The 21,463-nt window shown below is 51.1% G+C and overlaps 1 protein-coding gene across 1 annotated transcript in view; it reads left to right on the top strand.

Moving 5' to 3' along the window:
• The window catches only part of LOC111156268 (xylosyltransferase 1), a 297,991-nt gene that overhangs the window by 158,469 nt on the left and 118,059 nt on the right, over positions 1–21,463 (top strand). Inside the window, exon 5 of the mRNA XM_022517037.1 lies at positions 11,108–11,618. Coding sequence (XP_022372745.1) covers positions 11,108–11,618 — 511 coding nt within the window. The remainder of the gene's footprint in view (positions 1–11,107; positions 11,619–21,463) is intronic.

The following is a 21,463-nucleotide window of genomic DNA, read 5'->3' as shown; positions in this document are numbered from 1 at the left end:
TGAGCCAAAGGCAGATACTTAACCAACTGAGCCACCCAGGTACCCCAGATGGGTCCCCCTTGGAGGGGCTAAAAGTCACACGCAGAGGTCAGGGGCCCTGTGTTGAATCCTCGAGAATTCACTAATTACAGACGTAGGTAGGTGGAGAGCAGGTGTGTGGGTAGGTGACTCATCTCCACAGCTTGTGTGGTTGTGATGATGGGATTCCCTGAAACTGTGGTCAGACACTGAATGACATAAAAATTTCCACTTGAATTAAACAGGATTTACTTTCCTCGAATATTCAGTTCCGTTAAAATCACTCCAATGGACTCTGTGTCTTAGGTCCATGTGAGTTAGGTTCTTGGTGCCCATAATTAAAAATGAGTTGCTCACCCACCTGACATCTTACAGACATGTCCTAAGGATATAGGACGTTTTTAAATTGCTCAGCAGTGTGTGTTCCCCATGCGTTGTTAGGGGTCTGGGGTCCTCCCACCCACTAACTGCCACGAGCATCCTCTAGTCCTTGGGGCAACCAGAAATACGACCACACGTTTTCAGGACACCCACGAGGGGCCGTCCTGCTTCCACGGAAAACCTGGAATAAAAGGATTGCTCAAGGGTTCTGAGATCTTGGAGGCCGGGCTCAGTACCTAGTTATCTGATGATCCTGAGCCCTTGTTTCCAAGCAGTGGCGCCTTACAGGCTCAAGGTCTGCACATGAGTAAGGGGACATGGTCCGGGCTTGGTGGGACCTGTGATGCTCTGTGGAATGGGTACCCCTTCTCAGTACCACTGGCCACTACTCGGCCTCAAACAGTCTCACACCTGGAAATCCAAGTCCAGCTCTGTCCACTCCCCTGATATTTCCCAGACAGGGTGGAAGTCCACATTTGTAGATGAAATCTCCAGAATTTGAAATGTTGGCCGAGATTTAAAACCCAGCAGATGAAAAGTCTCTACAGAGCAAACCAAGTATCTCTGCATTTGATGGAAACTTGGGGCACCCGGGGGTGACCTCTGCCTTAAATGAAGGGATGTGCCGTCCACTCAGGGATGGTCCATGCTCTGATTGACCACGCCTCTCCTTGCCCAGCAGGGGACCCTAACCCTCCTCCCACTTCCCCCAAGCAGGGGCTACTTTCTCCTGACCACCTCCTGCGCCCTCCTCCTCCCCCTCACAAGCACCATTGCTTGGTTAATCAGGCCCTTCTCTGGCTGTCCATCTTCCTCCTGGCTGAGTTCTGCTGTTCTGACTGCTTTGTCTGGTCACGCAGTGCTGCTGTTCCTTGATGGGGCTCAAGCAGGGGAGGCCTGTGAGCGTCGCCCTCTGGAGCCCGTGCCCCCCAGAGCCGGACTTTTCCATAGAGGGTGATTTTGTGTGCACCCCCACCCCCACTCCCGCACCCCGGGGGGCACTTGGCAATGTCTAGAGACATGTTTTGGTTTTCACGAGGAGTCTTTCTGGCCTCTCATGGGTAGAAGTCGTAGATGCTGCTAAATAGCCCACCATGCAGAGGACACCCCCACAACAGATGTCAGCCTACCCAAGTGTCAGCTGTGTCACTGTGGGGGCCTGTTGTGGAGGTATCCAGAAGGCTTTGTCATTGAAGCAAGATTGGGTTGCTCATCCCCCCGCCCCATCTTCTTTCCTCCTTTGTGTCTCCATCTTTGGGTCCCGGGGGCTTCTGTGTGAAGGGATGGAATGTTGCAAGGGTAGGCAGGCTATGTGCAAATGGCATTTTATAAGGGGCCAACCTCAGGCATTTTTTTTAAACCAGTTAGGCCTCCCCCTAAAGACCCTTTCTGCATGCTGCCCAGTTTGCTCATTTGAAGCAGTCGCCACTTTTTTTTTTTTTTTTTTGGCAAAGGCCAGATTTCGGTTTGTCAGGCCAGTGCCGTGTTAGAGACTCTACTCCCCAGCAGGTATGGCCATGTTCCAATAGAGCTTCACTGGGTTGCTGTTCGCAGACCCCACCCTATGTGTTGAGGCTGTTGGGAGGGCTGGATAAGCCATCCCCAGGGAAGTGCCTGGTGGGGTGCCTGGCACATGACCCCATGGCGGCAGGGTCAGCTTACCTTGTTCCCTCCTCAAGCTCCCACTTGCACTTGGACTTGCTTGCCTCCCTTTTCCTCTGGTCCTGTTCCACCATCATTGCTTCCTCCTTCGGCTCTCTACGCACATCTGTCTCTTACACTGTCCAGCAAGGAAACAGCAGAAGACACAGGCATAGATCTCCCTCCCCCCCCCGCCCCTGCCACCACCCACCTGCCCGCAGTCCTGGGGCACTGGGCACGTGTTCCCATCTGTGTCCCTGTCACATCTGCCTGCTGGGGCTGGAAGGAGCTCGTGGGCCAAGCCTGTGTTGGGCTCTGAGTGTGCTTCTGCTGGCTGCCCGAGCTTGGGCCCTGAGAACAAGGTACTGCGTGTGGAGTGGAGGCCCATGGCATGTGGCTTAGGCTATGTCGGAGCTAGACAAAGCCGCGAGGACCGATTTTAATTGGTCGCATACTGTTGTAGTAGGGGAAGGAGGTAAGTGCGAACTGGATTCCACTTCCAGTGATAGAGAGATGACTGTGCATTTTCAGAGGAGGGTAAGGGAATAGAGAGGGGTCCGTGGTGGCTCCGTGGAGCGAGGGGAGGGAAAAATGGCAGAGAGCAGGAAGAGGGGATTAGTCTGGATGGATCTGGGGTTGCTGACGGGCATGTGTCCAAGGTAGGTTGTAACCTTCCATGGAGGCCAGGACGCCGGAGCACTGTCCTCGAGGGTTGGCTGGAACAAACTAAATTCTTCGGGCAGCACTGAATTTTCTCAGGTAGGCAATATAAGGGGGGGCTGGTATCAGCTTCAGAGCGTGGCCTCAAGCTATCACAGCCTGCGTAAGTGTTTGTTCCAGTCTTCATAGGCCAAGGTTGAGGCCTCGTTGAGGAGGGGCTCCCAGGAGCCTGGCTAGAATTTGGTTAAGGGGAAACTTTGTCAACAGGTCCCTCTCCCTCCCCGAGGACAGTCCCAGGTCCTCGGGGATCTGGGCTCCTGCTGCTGCTTCTCTCCCTATAAAAGTAGTTAACAGCACCCTATTTATGCTTGACCTAGATTTCTATCTTGTGTGTTTTTATCATGTAAGTAAAGTATAAATCCAAAGGCTTGGCCTGTAGCAAGGCACTGGAACAGAAAAAGGCCTAAACTTTTAATTTTAGAAATGAGAAGGCATTGATGATTACAAGTATGCATTATTCCAGAGTTCTTAAACTTGTTGGTCTCAGGACCCCCAAATACTTCCAAACATTGTGGACTCCCAGGAAGCTTGTATGTGTGTGTGTCTGTGTGTGTGTGTATAATTTACTATATATTGACATTTAAGGTAATTTTATGTGTATTAATTAAAATAACTATGATCTACATGGTTACATTTCTACACAAGTCAACAGGCCTATGAAAAATATGTATGTTTTCCACAACCAAAACAAACCTTGTGAAAAGAATCATTGTTTTACATTTTTGCAAATCATTGTGATATCTGGCTTAATAGAAGACAGCTGGATTCTCACATTTGCTCCTGCTCTCAATCTGCTGGGATTTCACACCTCGTGTGGCCTCTGGAAAATTCCACTGTGAGCTTGTGAGGGAAGGAGAGAAAAAAGGAACAGGACGTCTTTGTCTTTTGATGGAAATCCTGACCCAAAGATCCCCCCCCCCGTAAGGTCTCAGGGTCCGGCAGGAAGCCCCAGACCACACTTCGAGAACCACCACACTAGACCACCATTGCAAGCCACAACTCTATTTTAATAAATTATAGGTAACATTGACTAAGTTCTCGGCATTTTGCTAAATGTATTACATATATTAACCCTTTTAACTCTCAGAGAAGCCCCCAAGAGGGAGGCACTCTAGTTATTAGGTCCATTTTACAGAGAGGGAAACTGAGGGTCACACAGTTAGGTGTTGTGCCCAGGGCCACCCACTGAGCAAGTAGCAGAGGCCAGATCTGAGTACGCTGCACCTTGCTTGGCCTCGCCTCCCTGCCTTTACAAAGGCATTGTCATCCTGTGACAGTGAGGGGCCCACTAAAAATGTCACCGTGCTCCACATTACTGAGTGCTGAATATACACCAAGCACCATGCTAAGTGTTCTTTGGTTAAATAGAATTAAATGTAAGTGTGCCCTGTTCTTTAATCTCTACCTCGCCATTGCCGAGTCAGTCCTCTTACTCCCTATTTTGTAAATGAGAAAGTTGAGGCTCTGAGAGTTTCTCATTTCCTCTCTCCTGGGGTCCCAGGGCAGAGGCTGGACTCCAAGCCAGCGCTATCAATCCAGTGCCCTCCTTCTTGACCCCCTCCTTCCTGACCTCCTGCTGTGTTTCCTGTTACCATAACTCAGTTGACTAAATTGCACCAAGCTTATTATTAAGAGTTCTATTAAAGAAGGGTCCGCCCATGCCCTGCATGGCCAATGGGCTTCAAGTGCTGGCCAGCCCAGCCACGTTTGATGCGTGCCAATGAGATGGGCCAGGGGCCTGGCTTAGGTCTGTTTGCATTGGCAGCCTGGGTAATTGCATATTCTAATTGGGTGCAGCCATGCACACTGCCCCTCCGTTGCTCCTCTACCCTGGCATTGAGGTCCTTTTGGAAGCAGGTGTGGGCTTCTCCCCCAGTGTCCCTCCCAATGGCCTTGGTCACCCTGGTGACTGGACTGAAGCCTCAGACACTGAGTTCAGCAGCAAACCACCGCTCGTCTGGCTGAGCGTCTCTGTGGCACAAAAGGAAGCCATAAACTGGTCGTGATGAGCCAGCGGGTGGGGACAGCTTGCCTGGCCAGGGTTTCCCTTTGGCATCATCCTTCTTCCTCAGAGCTGCTGAGAGGCCGTGTGGTGTGGGTGGACGTGGCCGCTGGACCCAGACTCCCTGGTTCAAATCCTGCCTCCAACCCTTCTTAGATCTGGATTCAGACCCTCACATCCCTGAACCTTAGTGCTCCCCTCCAAAACCTGGGGAGAAAAATGGATCATCTCCTCCATAGGGTCGTCATGAGGATTCCACAGATTAGTATGTGTAGTGGGCTTGGGACAGAGCATGGGACGTTTAAGCGCCGTGCGTGGGTTTTCTGATAGATGCATGTTTCTTCAGCATCCCCCACCCTGCCGTGTGTCCAGACTGTTCTGTGCTTCATCAGTACTTCCTGGGAAGTAGACGCCAGCCTCAGAGCACCCGATTAGATGAGGAAGCTAAGGCAGAGAGATGAAATGATGTGTCCCGGGTCCAAGAGCTGCTGGAGATAACGAGGAAAGGATGGGTCGGGGAGGAGACGTGACACCCCCTGGAAGTGTCCATGTACTCCTCCATCCCCGGTCTCTCGGGGTCCATCAGATTATTTCCCAATGAGCTGGAATGGCAGAACTTTGTTAGTCAATCATATTGATTAATGCCTAATTCAGAGAATGTTTAGTAACACGCATACAGGACCTGTCATTTTACAGACGAGATAATTGGACAATCTCCAAAACAAGACAGGCACCTAGGTCTTCTCCTTCCCCATCCAGTCTTCTTTTTACACACACACACACACACACACACACACACACACACACACACAAATAAGAACAAAGGTTTATCAGTGAGTAGATAGTTTAAAAAAACACGGCCACCCACCTCCCGACTCTCCAGAACAGGACAAGGAACCCGGGTTCAGTCACGTACTGGGTCACATACCCCGCCTCTCAGAGCCATATTGTGTTTAGCATATTTCTACCTGATTGAAATTGGCTCTAAACGTGCCCAAGGTTGAATGGGAATGGAGGACATTATTGCATTTAATTATTTCTCTAGAATAAAAATGGATCCTAGCAGCAGCTTAGAGGTAAGACAGCAGCAGAGCAATTAGAGTTCAGGAGCTCTCAAGCAAATATTTGAATGTACAATCATTGTAATAAGTACATTGAAATAAAATAAGTCAAAGGGTTGCATTTACATAAATAACTCAAGGTGAGAGTGTCGGATTGGTTAAAAATAAAGGGGACACAGCTAGTCGATCGTAATGAGGAAATAATAACCAGCCTGTCCTCCAGGCGGAGGCCATCAGGGGTGGGATGGTTGAGGCCCAGTGTTAATTGGTAGCAAACTTAATCTGGGTTCTGTGGTTATTATTCTTTCTGCTTGGGGTGGCAGGCACGTTCCGGAAGTCTGACATGCACTGACCTCACTAAAATACTCATGAGGTAAGTATCATCATCATTCCCATTTTCCAGATGGGGTCGCTGAGGCACAGGGGGTTTGAAGCACTTCATTTCTAGCAACATGATCTTGGTCATTTAACTTCCCCTGTGCCTTTGTTTCCTCCCCTTCATTAGAACTACTATTTGTTGCTTCCCTGGGTGTTTGAGAGGATGAAGGGTACAAGGCATAGAGTAGCGGGGTGTGCAAGTGCTGAGGACATGATGGTTATCTTACATGTATTTGCCTAGAAACCTCCCAAGATTGGTTTGCATAGGAAAGACAACCTGGATTTGCATTTCTGGGTCTTGATTCTCTGGAGAAAGAAGAGCAGAGACCTATTTACCTTTGGTGTGCACATGAAGAATTTCAGGAAGGTGAAGGGATATCTTAGGCCCATCAAGGGATGAATAGCTAAAGAAAATGTGGCAAACAGCGGAATATTATTCAGCCTTGAAAAAGGAAGGAAATCGTGCCAAGTGCAAGAGTGTGGATGGACCTAGAAGACAGTATGCAAGATGAGATAAGCTAGTCACAGACAAATACCACATGGAACCCACTTACATGAGACAGCTAAAATATTCACACTCAGAGAATCTGTAAAACCGTGGTTGTTGGGGGTGGGGAAGGGGGAAGTAGGGAATTGCTAATCAAGTGGCATCAAGTCTCAATGATACAAGATGAACACGTTGTAGAGATGTTCTGTACGATGTCACACGTGTAGGTGGTAGTATGGAATCATGCACCCAAAAATTTGTTGAGAGGGTAGGTCTCATGTTAAATGTCCTTACACAATAAAATAAAATTTAAAAAAGAATAGGGGCACCTGGGCAGCTCAGTGGGTTAAGCATCAGCCTTTGGCTTAGGTCATGATCTCAGAGTCCTAGGCTCAAGCCCCAAGTCGGACTCCCTGCTCGGTGGAGAGTCGGCTTCTCCCTCTCCCTCTGTTCCTCTCCCCTACTCGTGCATGCCTTCTTAAATAAGTTTAAAAGAGAACGAACAGAGTGGGGGCATTGTGAAGGAGAATGCATCAACTCTCTAGGAACCAGAATTGCCTCAGTGAGCCAGGAGGTTCTGGGCCTCTCAAGGATGTCTGGTCCTTGCTGACTGTGCCCCTCACTGACTTTTCTGGAAGCTGTCTAATATCTGTGAACTCTTCATTCCTGAAGACAAATTTTTCCTTTCCCTCTTACACTCAAATCATCTGATTTCCCGTGGTGGCTGTGGAGTGTCTGGGGCCAGGTGGAAGGCCACAGGCCCACACCGAGCTAATCATCCCCATTGTGGAGGCCTCTCTGAGTAGACGACGTGTATTCAAAAGTTATATTAGAATCGATGGTGGCGCCTGGTCCTGATACCACGAATTAACCAGAGGAATCGGCCACTCTCTGATGGTCACATTAGCTTCATTGATTGTAGTGTTTCCTGTGTCTGGTTTTGCTTGGACAAGTTCTGCCAGAAAGTGGCAGAGTACGTGAGCTTTTGAAATCGGTGGATTGTGGAGATTTTCTGCACAGGGCCAGATTTGCAGTCCTCCGTTAACAAGGAAAGAGAGCAACCCAAGAATAATACTTGGGCTGTGTCTCATGAGAGAGGATGAAGATGACTGCGGGGACAGACTCTTAGTCTCTGCCTTTGTGGTAACTCCTAGCTTTGGGATGGAATTTAAATTCATGTTTTTGGACATCGGTACTCATCCAGCTGATTCTTGGTCTTCTGACGAAGCCAAGAAACAAAGCAAAACCAAAAAACACCACCCAAAAATTGGCTCCTGTGTCTGAGGAGAGCTAGGAGGAAGAAAGCCAGTCAGGTGGGCTCCTGTTCCAGTCAGAGTGAGTTAAACGGTGCTGCAGTAACAGAGATCCCCATGTGTCAGTGACAGGAAGTGTAAGAGGTTTATTTCTGCCCCTCAAGAATTGATCTCCGCTCTACGCTAGCCTCGCTCAGGGAGATAGGACCTTGAGCATCGGGAGTGTGGTTGGAGGCTGTGGAGGAAAGGGGAATATGGCAAATTGTGCCTTGGTTTTGATCACTGCTCTTGGCCACAGCAAGTCGCTTGGCTGTGCCTAATTTGTGGGGCATAGGAAATACAGCCCTATCCTGTTTCTAGCAAAAAAAGAACAGAAATACTTGTCAAGAGTTTTACGGAAAACCGGCTCCCCCGTATCCATTTCCATCTCAACCTAGGCTCCTATGAGCAAAGAGGGTGATACCCCTCGGACTCTCCCACCTCCAGTAGAGAAGGGGGAACTAAATGCTCTTCGGTTTACCTTTTAGCCAAATAACAGGCTGTATACTATAGCAAGTTTAAGAATCAGACAAGTACAAGTTCACTACCTCCCCCAGATGACTTTGGGCAAGTTACCAAACATCCTCGAGCTTTCCCCGCCTCTTTTGTGGCTGGGACAGTAGTAGTCCCTGCGCTGCAAGTCATTTCTGAAGCTTCCGTGGGATAGCACGTGCCAGGGCTTAGTTTGGCCCCTGGTACCTGGTGTGTGCTCGAGAATGTTAGAGCGACAAGCCTCGGCTTCTCTTTCTGTTAAAGGGCAGGGAGAATACCTCCTTATGGGGAGATGGTCTGTACCCAGCAAATGATACCTTGGAGTCACTTCGTATATGGTGCCTGGCTGGGGGCCAGTGCTCAGAAAAGGCATCTGAGAAGCTGCCTCGAAGGGCCTCTGGACAGAAAGAAGGGGAAAGGTGAACATCAGGGGGGTTCAGTTGGGTGACAGGAGCAGGAACCGTGCTTCACGGGGGTGATTTCTCACAAGGTGCGTGGGCAGGTAGGAAAGCCTGGAACCAGATGTCAGAACTGGCAGTTTCCCCTTCATAGACCAGGATATAATGTCAGCCCTGTATGTCACCAGGCACCGTGCTATGACCCAATACAGACTCAGCTCTCCCTTCTTAGTATCTCTTTTCTCATCTCTACCCCATTACCTCCTACCTCCTGCTGCCTTGAGCTCTCAGTGCCCTATGGCCCTACTTACTGTCCCTGTTTCTGTGTGACTTCTTGCCACCTGATGGGCCGCTGGCCAGACTTGAGATGGCTCTTTGGAGGTGACATGGCTCTTCTAGATCCTTGTAGCTGGGCGGGAGTTGTTGGGAATGGAGCCAGATCTTGTGGTACAAAGCCAGGCGGCGGTGCTCACGGGGACAGAGTGTTGGGGGGGTCAGGGGGGCTTCTGTAGCTGCTTGGAAGTGGCGAGTAGAACTAGCCACCCAGGCCGTGGGTGCACGGCCACATCCCAGCTTCACCACCAGCTAGCCGGGCAAGTTGCAAATAGTCCCTTCCCTCATGTGCAAAACGAGAATGAGAGCCATGTCCAATGTACAGAGTGCCCGCCCATGAGGATTTAAGAGTCCGTTTTCAGTTCTTAAGGCCTGCACTCTGTAGGGGAACTGGGTGCGTGATGCTTGGGAGATGGAGCAAGGGCAGGAAGGGGGCGGCCAGGTACAGCTTCTTTTCCAGACTGTTACCGGGCCAGATGGGGGCCCTGGGGGCAGGGACACCTGAACCAAACCCAGGGGATGGGAACTTGCTAAATTCCTAATGCTGGAGAGCTGGTGTCTGCATACTTCTTCTGAAAGGGGTAGATAGAAATATTTAGGCAGGCCAGATGGGTAATATTGCCATGCTTGTTCCTGCTATCATAGTAGGAAAGCAGCCCGACAGTACGTAACCGAACAGGTATGGCTGCTTTTCAATAAAACTTTATTGACAAAAGCAGATGATGCACAGGATTTGGCCCCCGGGGGCCACAGTTGGCCGAGCTGCTAGAATACGGGCCCTGGGGCATGCCAGCTGCCCTGTCAGCCACTGCCGGGCTCCAGTCCTGTCTCCGTGGTTCTGTCCCATCGTCCTCTTCCCTGGGAACTGTTAACAGACACATTTAAGAGAACCAGAGGGGAGGTCTTCCCTCAAATTGCTACTCATGGCCATTGTGTTTCTATAGCAACGGGGTAGATTTGTGGAGCCAATTAGCATTCTCTGTGACTTTAGCGGTCCCCTCTGGGGCTAGCTTTGGAGCAGTGGATACTCTTTCAGGTTAAGGTATTGGTAATGGGCTCAAAGCAGCAGCAACATACTTTGGAAGTGATACTGGGTATTAGTCGAATGGTACATTTGCTCTCAGCTCAAAACTGCCAGGCCCTTCCTATGCCTGGGGAAGCTGAGTTGGGGCCCCCTGCCCTCCGGGAAAGATCCATACCGTGCATTGTCTCCAGAATGACTCTTGACCTTTCTCTTGCCCTCCCGGGTGACTTAATCAGTTCTGTCCCAGGTACAAACTTCAGGAGTCAGAGGCCAAACACAAAAGTGTCACAAGCGTGCATCCTTCCCGGGATTCATTGTAAAGATCATAACGCAAAGGGTACATTCCCCTCCAAAACAGCTAGGAAATCTCTGCCTCAGAATTAACTCTGGCTCAGTCTGATTTCTCTTATGGGCATAGAACTGTGAGCATGTCCTAAAGGCAGTGGAATGTGATATCCCACCGATGTTTTCTTCCCTTATAATTTTATTATGGCATTTCTAGCCCTTAAATGAACCATCACGAACTCTCTGCTAGAATTTAAACAGGAAGCTGCAGCAAAATGTCCGTAATCCAAAGGCAGAGACACTCAAGAGAAACTTACCTGAAGGTGTGGTTTAGTAACAAAGCATTGAGAATCATAGAGCACTTGAGAGTTTTCAAAGCCTTAGTAGTTTCTGGTTGGAACTGCTCTTATTTCCAGATGGGGAAATTGAGGTTCAGACAGAAAACTCTACTTTGAAGTTAAGCTCGTAACAAAGGTATGGCATGAAACCGGGATGCAGACCTCCAAAACTCTGTGCTCCGCTCCGCAAGGGCCAAGCTACTTAGCATGACCACTCAGTGATGTTGCTCTTCTGTGTTCCTTCCCATCTTCTCCAGGATGGCTACTTTTCTCACCGTCCGAAAGAGAAAGTGCGAACAGACAGCAACAACGAGAACTCAGTCCCCAAAGACTTTGAGAATGTGGACAACAGCAACTTTGCACCCAGAACTCAAAAGCAAAAGCACCAGCCTGAGTTGGCAAAGAAGGCCCCGAGCAGACAGAAGGAGCTTTTGAAAAGGAAGCTGGAGCAGGAGGAGAAGGGGAAGGGACATTCGTTCCCAGGCAAAGGCACCAATGAGGTGATGCCTCCTGGGGAGAAAGCCACGGTGAACAGTAGCCGTGGGAAGGATGCCCCAAGACAGCCCCACACCAGGAAAAGCGGGGGCAGCTCCCCCGAGCTCAAGCAAGACCAGCCCCCCAAGTGTGACATCTCGGGCAAAGAGGCCATCTCCGCACTGTCCCGCTCCAAGTCCAAACACTGCCGCCAGGAGATCGGGGAGACCTACTGTCGCCACAAGCTAGGGCTGCTGATGCCCAAGAAGGTGACACGATTCTGCCCCCTGGAAGGTGAGTTCCAGCGCCTGTTCCGATTCTTCCTCCTGCCCAGTCCCATCCTGCTCCCCATTTTCCAAACCCCCGATCAGCACACGAGATTTTTTTCCTTCTGGTACTGTCTGAATTCTGAAGTTGTGTATGAGAAAACCTTTGCAAAATCACATGACCTTTTGTTCCCGCTTGAACCAGTTGCCTCGATGGCAGCTAAAAAAATAACGCAAAATCCGGGCTGGTGAGAGGAATCTGAGGTGATTGTATCGGTTAGCGTTCGTTCTCTATCTCAGCGCAGTATGAGGATTAAAATTGACACAAATTTATTGATATTGAACATGATTTGAAAGGTTTCTAATTGGTTGCGTTGACTTCAGAGGCTCTAAGAAACCACCTTCCTGTTTTTCCTCCAGTGAAAATTCCTTCCTCCCTTCCATTCTTCCTTTCTCCCTCTCTCCTCCCCACCCTCTGTCTGTCCCCACGTCCTGTCCTGTGCTGGGCGCTCTTCTGTGGGCTGACGGCCAGTGACGAATGACATTCCTTGCTCTGCGGTGCAGAGAGAGGTCCGAGCTCTAACAGCGGCGTTCGTAAGCTCAGCGGAGGGGCCCTCCGAAGGTGGAGGGGACATTTGCACAGGTGAGGTGTTACTCGTGTATCTCTGTGTCTGACGTGCCGTTGGCTGGGTCGTGCACCTGCCTTGCTGGTGTGCCTTACGAGGCGGTTATGCGCCAGGCGTTGCACGAGGCACCGTGCCTTCTATCAGCTCAGCCCATCCGCCGCCCTGTGAGGTTGGCCTGTCTCGTGAGCTTCAGTTTTTTTTTGTTTGTTTGTTTTTTTGTTTTGTTTTTTTTTTTCCAGATTTTTAGGATTTGGGTCAGGTAGGGAGCAGCCGTGTAAGTGCTGTGGAAGGACACCCAGGAAAGCGCTCATTTGTTTCCTGTCATGAAGGGTGCAGACACCTTCAGCTTTTCACTCGCTGTCGGTCCATACTTTTTGAGTTTGCGGCAGTAAACATGTATCTGGACTATACCGTCTTTTAAAAGGAAAGACGTAAAAAGAAAGGGTTTGTTTCTCCCTCACATTTCAACCCGAGTCCAAGCTGTCCACGCGGTTCACATTTCTATTCTTGATGGGACTTGGCTGATGGAGTAGAGGGATAAATGAGAAGAGGAAGAAGTTTCCAGAACTTTTTGTTAACCAGTGCCTGGCTTGGCAGAGGAGTATCGGGGGCCTGAGTTGAATGCCCTTCTGTGAAAGTAATATTGGGCGCTCATTATATACCAGGGGTCACAATTCTCTTCCTGTAAAGGTCGGAGAACAAATAAATGAGGCTTTGTGAGCCGTACAGTGTCTATACCAGCCACCCACACCGCCGTTAGAGCAAGAAGGAGTCATGGACAACACATATACCGTGCACTCGGTTATCTTCCAATAGTACTCATTTGACTAAAGCAGGCAGTGGGTGGGGTTTGGCCGATGGGCTCTACCCACGCTGGATACCGAACCCATGTAACAGTCAATATAACACAGTTTTCACCTTATAGCGCATCGAATCCTCACACCAACCCTAGGAGGTAGGTCTGTTAGCAACCCATTGCATTGATGAGGACATGGAGGCTGAGAGGTTTAGTACTTGGTCAGAGGGCCATGGCTAGTGGACAGCAGAGCTGATCTATCCCAGGGCCTGCCTCCCTACCCATGGCCTTCCCCTCCTAAGGTGACAGAAGGTGTCCCTTGAGTTCCAATGATCAGACCTCAGGGAGGTCCTGCAGCCCGTACGCTGTATTTTTCTGTCCTCTGTATCCATGCAAGGAGAAGGGAGGAAGGTGATGAGAAATCAAGAGGGCTGGCATCACCTGTAGAGGTCAGGGGCCCCCACGCTCCTCCTGGTTGTGCTGAAACCACCCCCCCACCCCCACCCCGGCGTGGTCATGCAGTGTGAGTTTGCTCGGGCTTTCCCCATGGACTCGCCCACGTCCGCCAAGATGGCGCACCCTCCCGGGACCTCTGAGCTGGTTAATAAGATGGCATTTAAGAGCCATTGCACACCCAGCCTGGCACTGCCTTAATTTGCTGCACGACAGCCTCCCCTTTTGCAATAAATTTACTGTGAATAGACTAATTGCAAAATAACCCTAATTGGGTAGTTATCAATGAACAACTTCCCGTGGAACAAAACGGCTTACAATTAATAGCATTTAAGCCATAAACTATTCTTCTGCAGAAAGCTAAGATGTAATTACACCCCATACGGAGATTGTATTCCCTTTCTGGAAACCATGACACCCGGATTTCCCTCCACTTAGGATGGATTTGAGCTTCAGCCCTGTGGTCCTTTTATTTCCTGCTAAATGAGGAGATGGAGGTGGGAGGGGAGGGAGATGTAATATGTGTGTAAATACACGCACACAGATGCACGCGCTGGCTTTGTCACCATGTCGAACTCCACATCACCCAGACTGCAGCCACCAGGATGCCGGAAGTTGGATATAACGGTGGGCAGCCGTAACCATCCAGAGGGAAGGAACTCGAGTTTGAATGGTGACTTTCATAAAGGGCTCCTGCTCCCTGCACTCACACCCATCCTTCCCCTCACCTTAGTACCACTCAGGAAGAAGAAGAGTCTAGAACCCCAGGAACCGGGTTGCTCCCTATAGAGATGTCCCCTGCCTTTGTGACTTGCCTACTTCACGCCGCTCCTGGAGAAAACAGCGGGAAGGGTGACACGTTTTCGCAAGGGAAGGGGGGATCTGTATACCCACCCCCCATTGATGGCCACCAAGAGTGAGCTACATTGAGGGCTCTACCCCCATCCGCTCTCAACCCTGGCCTCAGGGTTATTTCTGATCCCACACAGGGCCCCTGAACTCACTGCAGCCACCAGACCATCCCTTTCTCGGGCTCCTCAGTCAAACCTCCTGTCGCTTCAGCTGGACTGCCTACTGTTTCATGGAGATGCAGCCATGTCAGATGGAATGCCAAGGGTGGCCTGGGCTGGAAAAAAGAGGTTTTCTCCAGGCACTGGGTTTTGAATCCTGGTTGTGACTTTACTAGGTGTGTGACTCTAACCTCCCATTGCCTTAACTTCCTCATCTGTGAAATGGACACAGATTCTCCTGCCTTTCCTCCTAGGATTGCTGGCCTTAGTGGGGACATGAGTATCAAATGCTTGGTGTGGAGGGGAGGTAGAATGAAGGAGATGTTGGGCTGTTGGCATCGGTGGTGTTACCAGCCAAGGGGGCATTAAGAAGAGGAGAGAATGGAAGGCCTCCTTGATGATGATTTTCTGTTACCTGGCCGCATCTCTCTTGCTCCGTCCCTCAGACGTGGCCCCTGAGTGGCTCAGGCATTGACTTCTGCTCTTTCTAGGCGCCCCCCTGCTGTTACCTGCACCCCCCCATTGCACCCCACCTTATCTGGCCGCCTCCTCGGGGAAGTCTTCTTGGACCATGTCTCCCCCAGAAGCCCTGGCCACAGGGATCGTGCTAACCCTGGCCAAGGGCAGAGGTAGCTTTCCTGATGGATGCCTTCCTTGATAAAGACCGTTTTGCCTGTAACCGGCATTCTCGTGCCAGGTGCTGGTAATACAGCTTTTAATGCCTCGTTACAACAGGAACAATTACATATCTGGAAGCTCTGTCGAGCCTTCCTCCATCTTGAGTGAAAATGTCCCAAGAAAGGCTCCCTTGGTGCGTCCCCCCCACCCCCCCATCCCTCCTGCAGTTCACCCTCTGCTGTGTCGGGTGGGGCCAGTGGACTCATGCTGCCAGTGGTCTGCGTGTCTGCAGCCTTCATTTTTAGGTGGAGAACGAGTGGCGAGCAAATGTGAGAAGTTCCAGAGAAAGCAGTCGGCTGGGAGGAGGGGCAGCTGCCACCTGACCAGGAACTCAGGCCTGAGCAGCTAGGTGACACACGGTGGTTCTCCCACGGGCGACAGGCAGGGGGTAGTTCCTTTGAGTCAGCCGACCAGCTACAGGGCTGCAAGCCTTTGCACGTGACTGGGGAAGCCGGCTCAAGTCTTAGGGCTGGAGATGGACTGAAGGGGGATTTCCGATAGAAGGGCAACTGTTCTGGGATGTGACAACAGTGTTTACCCATGAGCCGTTGCAGGAGGCCAGAAGCTCTGGATACTTGGGCTTCTGGACGGAGGTCTCTGGCTGCCCGCTCCAGAGAGAGTGGCAGATGACACTTCCAGCTGTGGGAGGGCTGTCTCCTGTCCATCTCCGCACACTGGGGGCAGTGCGGTGACTCCCCAGCGTGAGGAGCTGGCTTCCAGGAAGCATGGCTGGCGGCCCGGCATGGAGGGACTGTTCAGGCATGGATGTCAGCTAGGCCAGTCTCTGTGCCCCGAGATGCGTGCCTCAGTTTCCCCACCTGTCAGCCAGAGACCCTGACTCCTCCCAGGCTTTCTGCTGATGAGGGAATGAGGGAGCAGCTGTGGAAAGCTAAAAAGCACTGCACTAAGAGGGGAGTGGTGTGGCAAAGTCTAATGGATCCAGGCACAGCTTGGCTAAGTGGCCGGGGCTGACTCGCTTTCCAGAAAGCCAGGTTTGCAGAGGAGCCGGTCAGACCCTTCCTGCTGAGGAAGGCACGAAGGCCAGTAGAAAGGAGGGATTTCAGCGTAGTTTGTTGGGATTGGGCAAACCTCGTCCCAAAGGTGTTTCTTGGTTTTCTCAGGGTGCAGAAACGGGTAGCTATAGACCCACTCATTGGTCACCCACTAGGCAGTGTCCAAAGCCGCGGCTCCGCACGTGTTTTCCGTAAAGGGCCAGAGAATAAATAGGAGGTTTTGTAGGGCGTGTGGTCTCTGTCACAACTCGACACTGTCCGGAAGCGTCAATATAGAAATACATGAGCAGCATGACGATGTTCCCTATGACATGGTTTAGGGTCACCAAAATGTGGATTTCATATAATTCTCACGTGTCCTAAAATGGTACTCTTTTGACGTTCTTCCAGTCGTTTAAAATGTAAAAACTCTTCTTAGCTTGAAGGCCACACCAAAACAGGCAGCCACGGGCTGGAGGTGGCTGACCTTTGTTCTAGGACGATACAGCAAGACGCGAACACGGAGAATGTCTTGTTGCCGTGGAGTCTCTACCCTTTGTAGCTCTGGACATCGGGTCCCTTGACCTAAGATGGACGGTGATTCTGGGAGGCGTGCAGCAGGATAGCTCTACCTTCATGGAGCTTCTGCCCCCGTAGGAGAGGCCGGAGCTGACAAGAGAGCCAGTAGGTCTAGGGCCCCCGGTGGTGTGATAAGAGCTGTGAAAACGAGGCAGAGCAAGAGGACAGGGGAGTGGCCAGTTCAGGTAGGTGACCACAGAGGCTTTCTGAGAAGCTAGGGAGGGCAGCACCATGGGGAAGAAGAGCAGTCCTAGCAAAGGGCCTGGCATGTTCCAGAAGCAGCCAAGTCAGTGTGGCTAGAATGGAGGGTGCAGTGAGAACGGAGGGAAAAGGGGTCAGACGCAGAGGTATTCTCATGCTATTTTAAGTGACATGGAAGCCCCTGGAGGTACTGAACAGTTCTGGGTTTCTTTTTTTTTCTTTTTTTTTCTTTTTTGAAGAATTTATTTGAGAGAGTGCACATAAGCAGGGGAAGGAGCAGAGGGAGAGGGAGAAGCAGACTCCCCACTGAGCAGGAAGCCCTCTGCGGGGCTCGATCCCAGGACCCTGGGATGCATAACCAACTGAGTGGGCCAGGTGCCCGAGACTGAACAGTTCCAACATGATCTGATCCCCCCCCTTTTTTTTAACTTTATGCTACTTTAAAAGACTTTTTATCTTACTTTGTTGAGATAAGAACACTTAACATGAGATCTAGCCTCTTAACAAATTAAGGATACAATGCAGTTGTGCTATGTATAAACACAATATTGTACGGCATATTTCTAGAATTTATTAATCTCACTCAACTGACACTTGACACTCGTCAAACCTCATTTCCCGTCCTCCCAAGAGTAGGCAACCACCATTCTACCCGTTTCTATGAGTTTGATTATTTTAGATGCCTCATATACGGGAAATTATTCTGTGTGTCTTCTGTGAGTGGCTTAGTTCACGGAGCATAGTGTCCTCTGGCTTCACCCGCGCTGCTGCGCATGGCAGGATTTCCTTCCTTTTGAAGACTGACTAGGATTCCCTTGTGAGTACATACCACCATCTTTAGTCCCTTCATCCGTATGTGGACAATTTGGCCATCTTGGCTGTTGTGAATAATGCTCAGTGAGCGTTGGAGTGCTCGTATCTCTTCGAGACCCTCATTCAGCTCCTGGGATAAATGCTCAGTGAGATCTCACCCCACACACTTCTGGAGGGCCGTTACCCAAAACAAAAGACAACAGGTGTCAGCAGGGATGTGGAGAAAATGGGACGTTTGTGCCCTGTTGGTGGGAATGCAAAATGGTACAGGTACTGTGGAAAACCATATGGAGGTTTTTAAGCTCACTTCTGATCTGATTCAGCTTTAAGGAAGGAGCTGAAAGCGGGTGGTTGTGGAGGAGTTCTTACCGGGGTCCCGGAGGGAGGATTAGCTAGCAGACAGAAGCTATTGGGATTGGCCTGCGGGCCAGATGGTGGTGACCATCACTTTGTGCCCAGTGACCCCTCAAGACGGATCATCCACAGACATTTCTGAAGCTTCCAGTGTGTGCCAGGTGGCTGTGGTCCACAGTCGCTCGAGGCTCCCCCCTTGAGAGGCGAGTCCCAACAGGCCGCTTCCACATGGCCTTGTCCTTCTCAAGCACTACGGCGTTCATGCTCCCTCCCAGCCTTGGAATCATAAAGCAAGCTGGCTGCCACCCACAAGGCTCTTTAGAAAGCTACATATGTAGTTATGGGAAATATCATAAATGCCCCCTTCAGCTCCCTCCCACCTCCTTCTCCACCCCCTCCTTTCCCCCAGGAACATTCTGCCAGCTGTACAGTCCTGCCAGTCACTTTCAACTTGTCATTAGGGTGTGTTTGTTCCCTGACTGCCGGGCCTGAAAGCGAAGCTGAAAGGTTCAGGTGCGGAAGGAGGCTGCAAACACAGCCCCTGAAAGAGCGTGTTGGAGACGAGGGGACCGTGGTTAGAGGAGTATTTTTTTCCCCTTCCCGTGCGCTCACAGTGACATCTACAGCCTAGGGGATGGGAAGTGTGTTTATAACCCGCATTCGCGGACCACTACTTCAAGCGGCTCCACGGAGAGCCTGGCTAATGGGCTTCCCTTTTGTGGGAGGCTGGAGGGAGCCTGGGGAGAGCAGCGACTGTCCTGAGATTGTGGGCGGCAGGGCAGAGCCTGGACGTTGGGCCGGCGCGGGTGTTCCTAGATGCCCGCCTGCCCCTTAGCACAGCCCCTTCCTCCCACACACAGTGCGTGGAGACGAGCGGGCCGGGCTCTGGCACCGGGACTGTTGCAGGCCATGCGGGATTGCTAAGAATCCGGGTTCCGCTTTTGATGAGTTGGGGCAGAGTCATGGAGTCTCCTAGCCCCGGACACCATGCTACTCAAACAGGAAGTATCTTTTACTCCCTGGGAGCGAATGAACCCGGGATACTACATCCTCCTGCTTTCTTGCACCGCAGGGAGAACTTAGGAGAACCCCTTGGATGCCCTTGGAAACGTGTCCTGAATGTGAATATCATCTTTCCCCTTAGCATCCTTGAATATATTTCATTCGCTTCACTTACTCGACAAATCTGTGTCGAGAGGCTGCCCCTCACTGAGATGCTGCCAGACAGTGGGACGTAGCGAGCGAGAGACGAGGTCCTACCTTACGGAGCTCATAGTCCTGAGCGGAGGGTCAGGCAAAGATTAGAAAGCACAGGATCGTGGCAGACTGCCGTATGCACGCAGAGGGGACCAAGCAGGGGGGCCGGAGGGGCTGTCTCTGAATGACCTATAGAAAGCAATGGATGAAAGGTAGTCGGAGATGGCTGCAGTTTCATTATGGAAGAACAGAGAAGAGGGTGAGCTACCCTCAAACGGGATGGTTTCTAGTTTCTGGATATACTGAATTCATTCATTCATTCATTCATTCATTCAACAGTTATTCATCAAGCATCCAGTGGCTGTGCTGGAATCCTGTCCTCATAGAGCCTGCAGTCTGTTAAGTTGGGAGGGTAGATCCAGGAATCCAGTGATCACAAAAATAAACACAGAATTGCACCAGAGACCACCACTTCTGCAGACACACCTGCCGGCCTGTTAGTGGTGCTGAGAGAGGAAGGGTGGGAGGAGTTAACTAGGGGAAAGGCTGGAGGGAGAACATTCCAGGCCTAGGGTGCATTGTGTGCAAAGGCCCTGAGGCAGGGAGAGGTGTAGGGAGGATGAAGCACTGACAGTACTGCCAGGGAAGCTCTCAGGACAAGCAGCCAGATTTTAATTCCCAAAATGTCTGGGTGAGATGATTCCTGTCTTTTTACCTTCCGTGAGAAGAATGGAATAGAGGCGTACCTCTCAGGAGCATCTTGAGGTCTCCGGAGAGCCAGGGGAAAATCAGCCGCAAAGACAGGCAAGGTTTGGGAAAGCGAGGAGTGAGGGAAGGTCCCTTATCTTCCCTCCAGAGAACTGTGTTCCTTCCGCCTTTGGCGACTGACACAAGTTCTCAGCCCTGGACTCCGGTGGCACATGCTTGGGGACCTCACCTCCTGTGGCACACTTGTTTGTCCTGACATCCAAGCCATGGGGGGACGGGGGAACCTTCCATTCCCCCATTCCCCCAGCAGTGATAGGCTCACGCAGGCCCTGTGCCCTGGGCTGTTTCACTATCACCAACTCACGCAGGATTAGGGAAGGGATCTGAACCAGACTGGCCTTGACAGGTTTGAAAGGTAACTCCTTTTACCAGTGCATCAGCTATAAAATCCACTGACAAGGCGCCTGCCCTCTGTCAGCCTCGCTTCTTACCTGGACAGTGGGTTGTTAGATCGCCACCCCCCCAACCTCAGATTGCTGAGTGAAATACTGACTTTCAGCTGAGTGATTCCCTCTCTTCAGCCAGGAGATTCTTACCAAGCACCTGTTACAAATCAGCAGCAGATTATTCAGGTTCTGGAAGCTTCCAGGGTGGGTGGGCAGGGTGGACTGGCTTCCACAGCAGGTCATTTTATGATGCTTTTCTCGGCTTCTTTGGGTATCTTGTCCAGAAACCGCTCTGGGATGAGGTAGAGAATAGTGATTCGGAGGACAATCTTCTGGCCTTGGGGAGCCTGTTCCTTTGGGTGTAGCTGGCTACGTGTCAGCCACTTGGAGCCGGGAGGCGTAGACCAAGTGCAGAAAGAGAGAGCCCATGGCTTTTTGAGGGGCCCAGGGATGAAAGTTGTCTCCAGGCTAGTGCCCCCTTTTTACACAGACCACAGAAACCAGCTTGCTTTTTCTGCTGTCTCAAAGTATTTGGCAGTTAAGGGTAAGGGCTTTCTTTAAATACCACTTTCTTCTGAAAATCCTCTATGGTTCCCTCCCCAATTCTCCATGAGGTGCCCAGACTCTGTGCTCCCCCAGTCACCTTACCCATTCCCCGTTGGAGCATGGGTCATGTTACACTGGAATCCTGTCGCCGCCCCTTAGCCACAAGGCCTAGTCTCGTCCGTGTGTGTCCCCTGCTGGCTCTCCAGCCCTTGCACAGAGCCTGGGACGTGAGCCCGTCCTGAGCACCAGGCACACAGCCAAGCCGTGTCCATGCATGGTATCGAACCTTCCCGCACAGCCCTGAGGAAAAGTGCGTTCCTTCTGCCCACTTCACACTTGGGAAGATCGAGGCCTGGAGAGGTCCGTTGGCTTGCCCAGTGTCACACTTGCAAGCAGCAAACCCTGAGCTCAAATTCAATTCTGCCTGACTTCAAAACCCGTGTTTCCGCCTCTCTGCTCCGTGGCGCGTTTAGT

The sequence above is a fragment of the Enhydra lutris genome, unplaced genomic scaffold, assembly GCF_002288905.1.
Source record: "Enhydra lutris kenyoni isolate GAN:26980312 unplaced genomic scaffold, ASM228890v2 scaffoldscaffold45, whole genome shotgun sequence".
NCBI classification, from domain to species: Eukaryota; Metazoa; Chordata; class Mammalia; order Carnivora; family Mustelidae; genus Enhydra; species Enhydra lutris.
The sequence above is the reverse complement of the archived record's forward strand: the minus strand, read 5'-3'. Positions and strand labels throughout refer to the sequence as shown.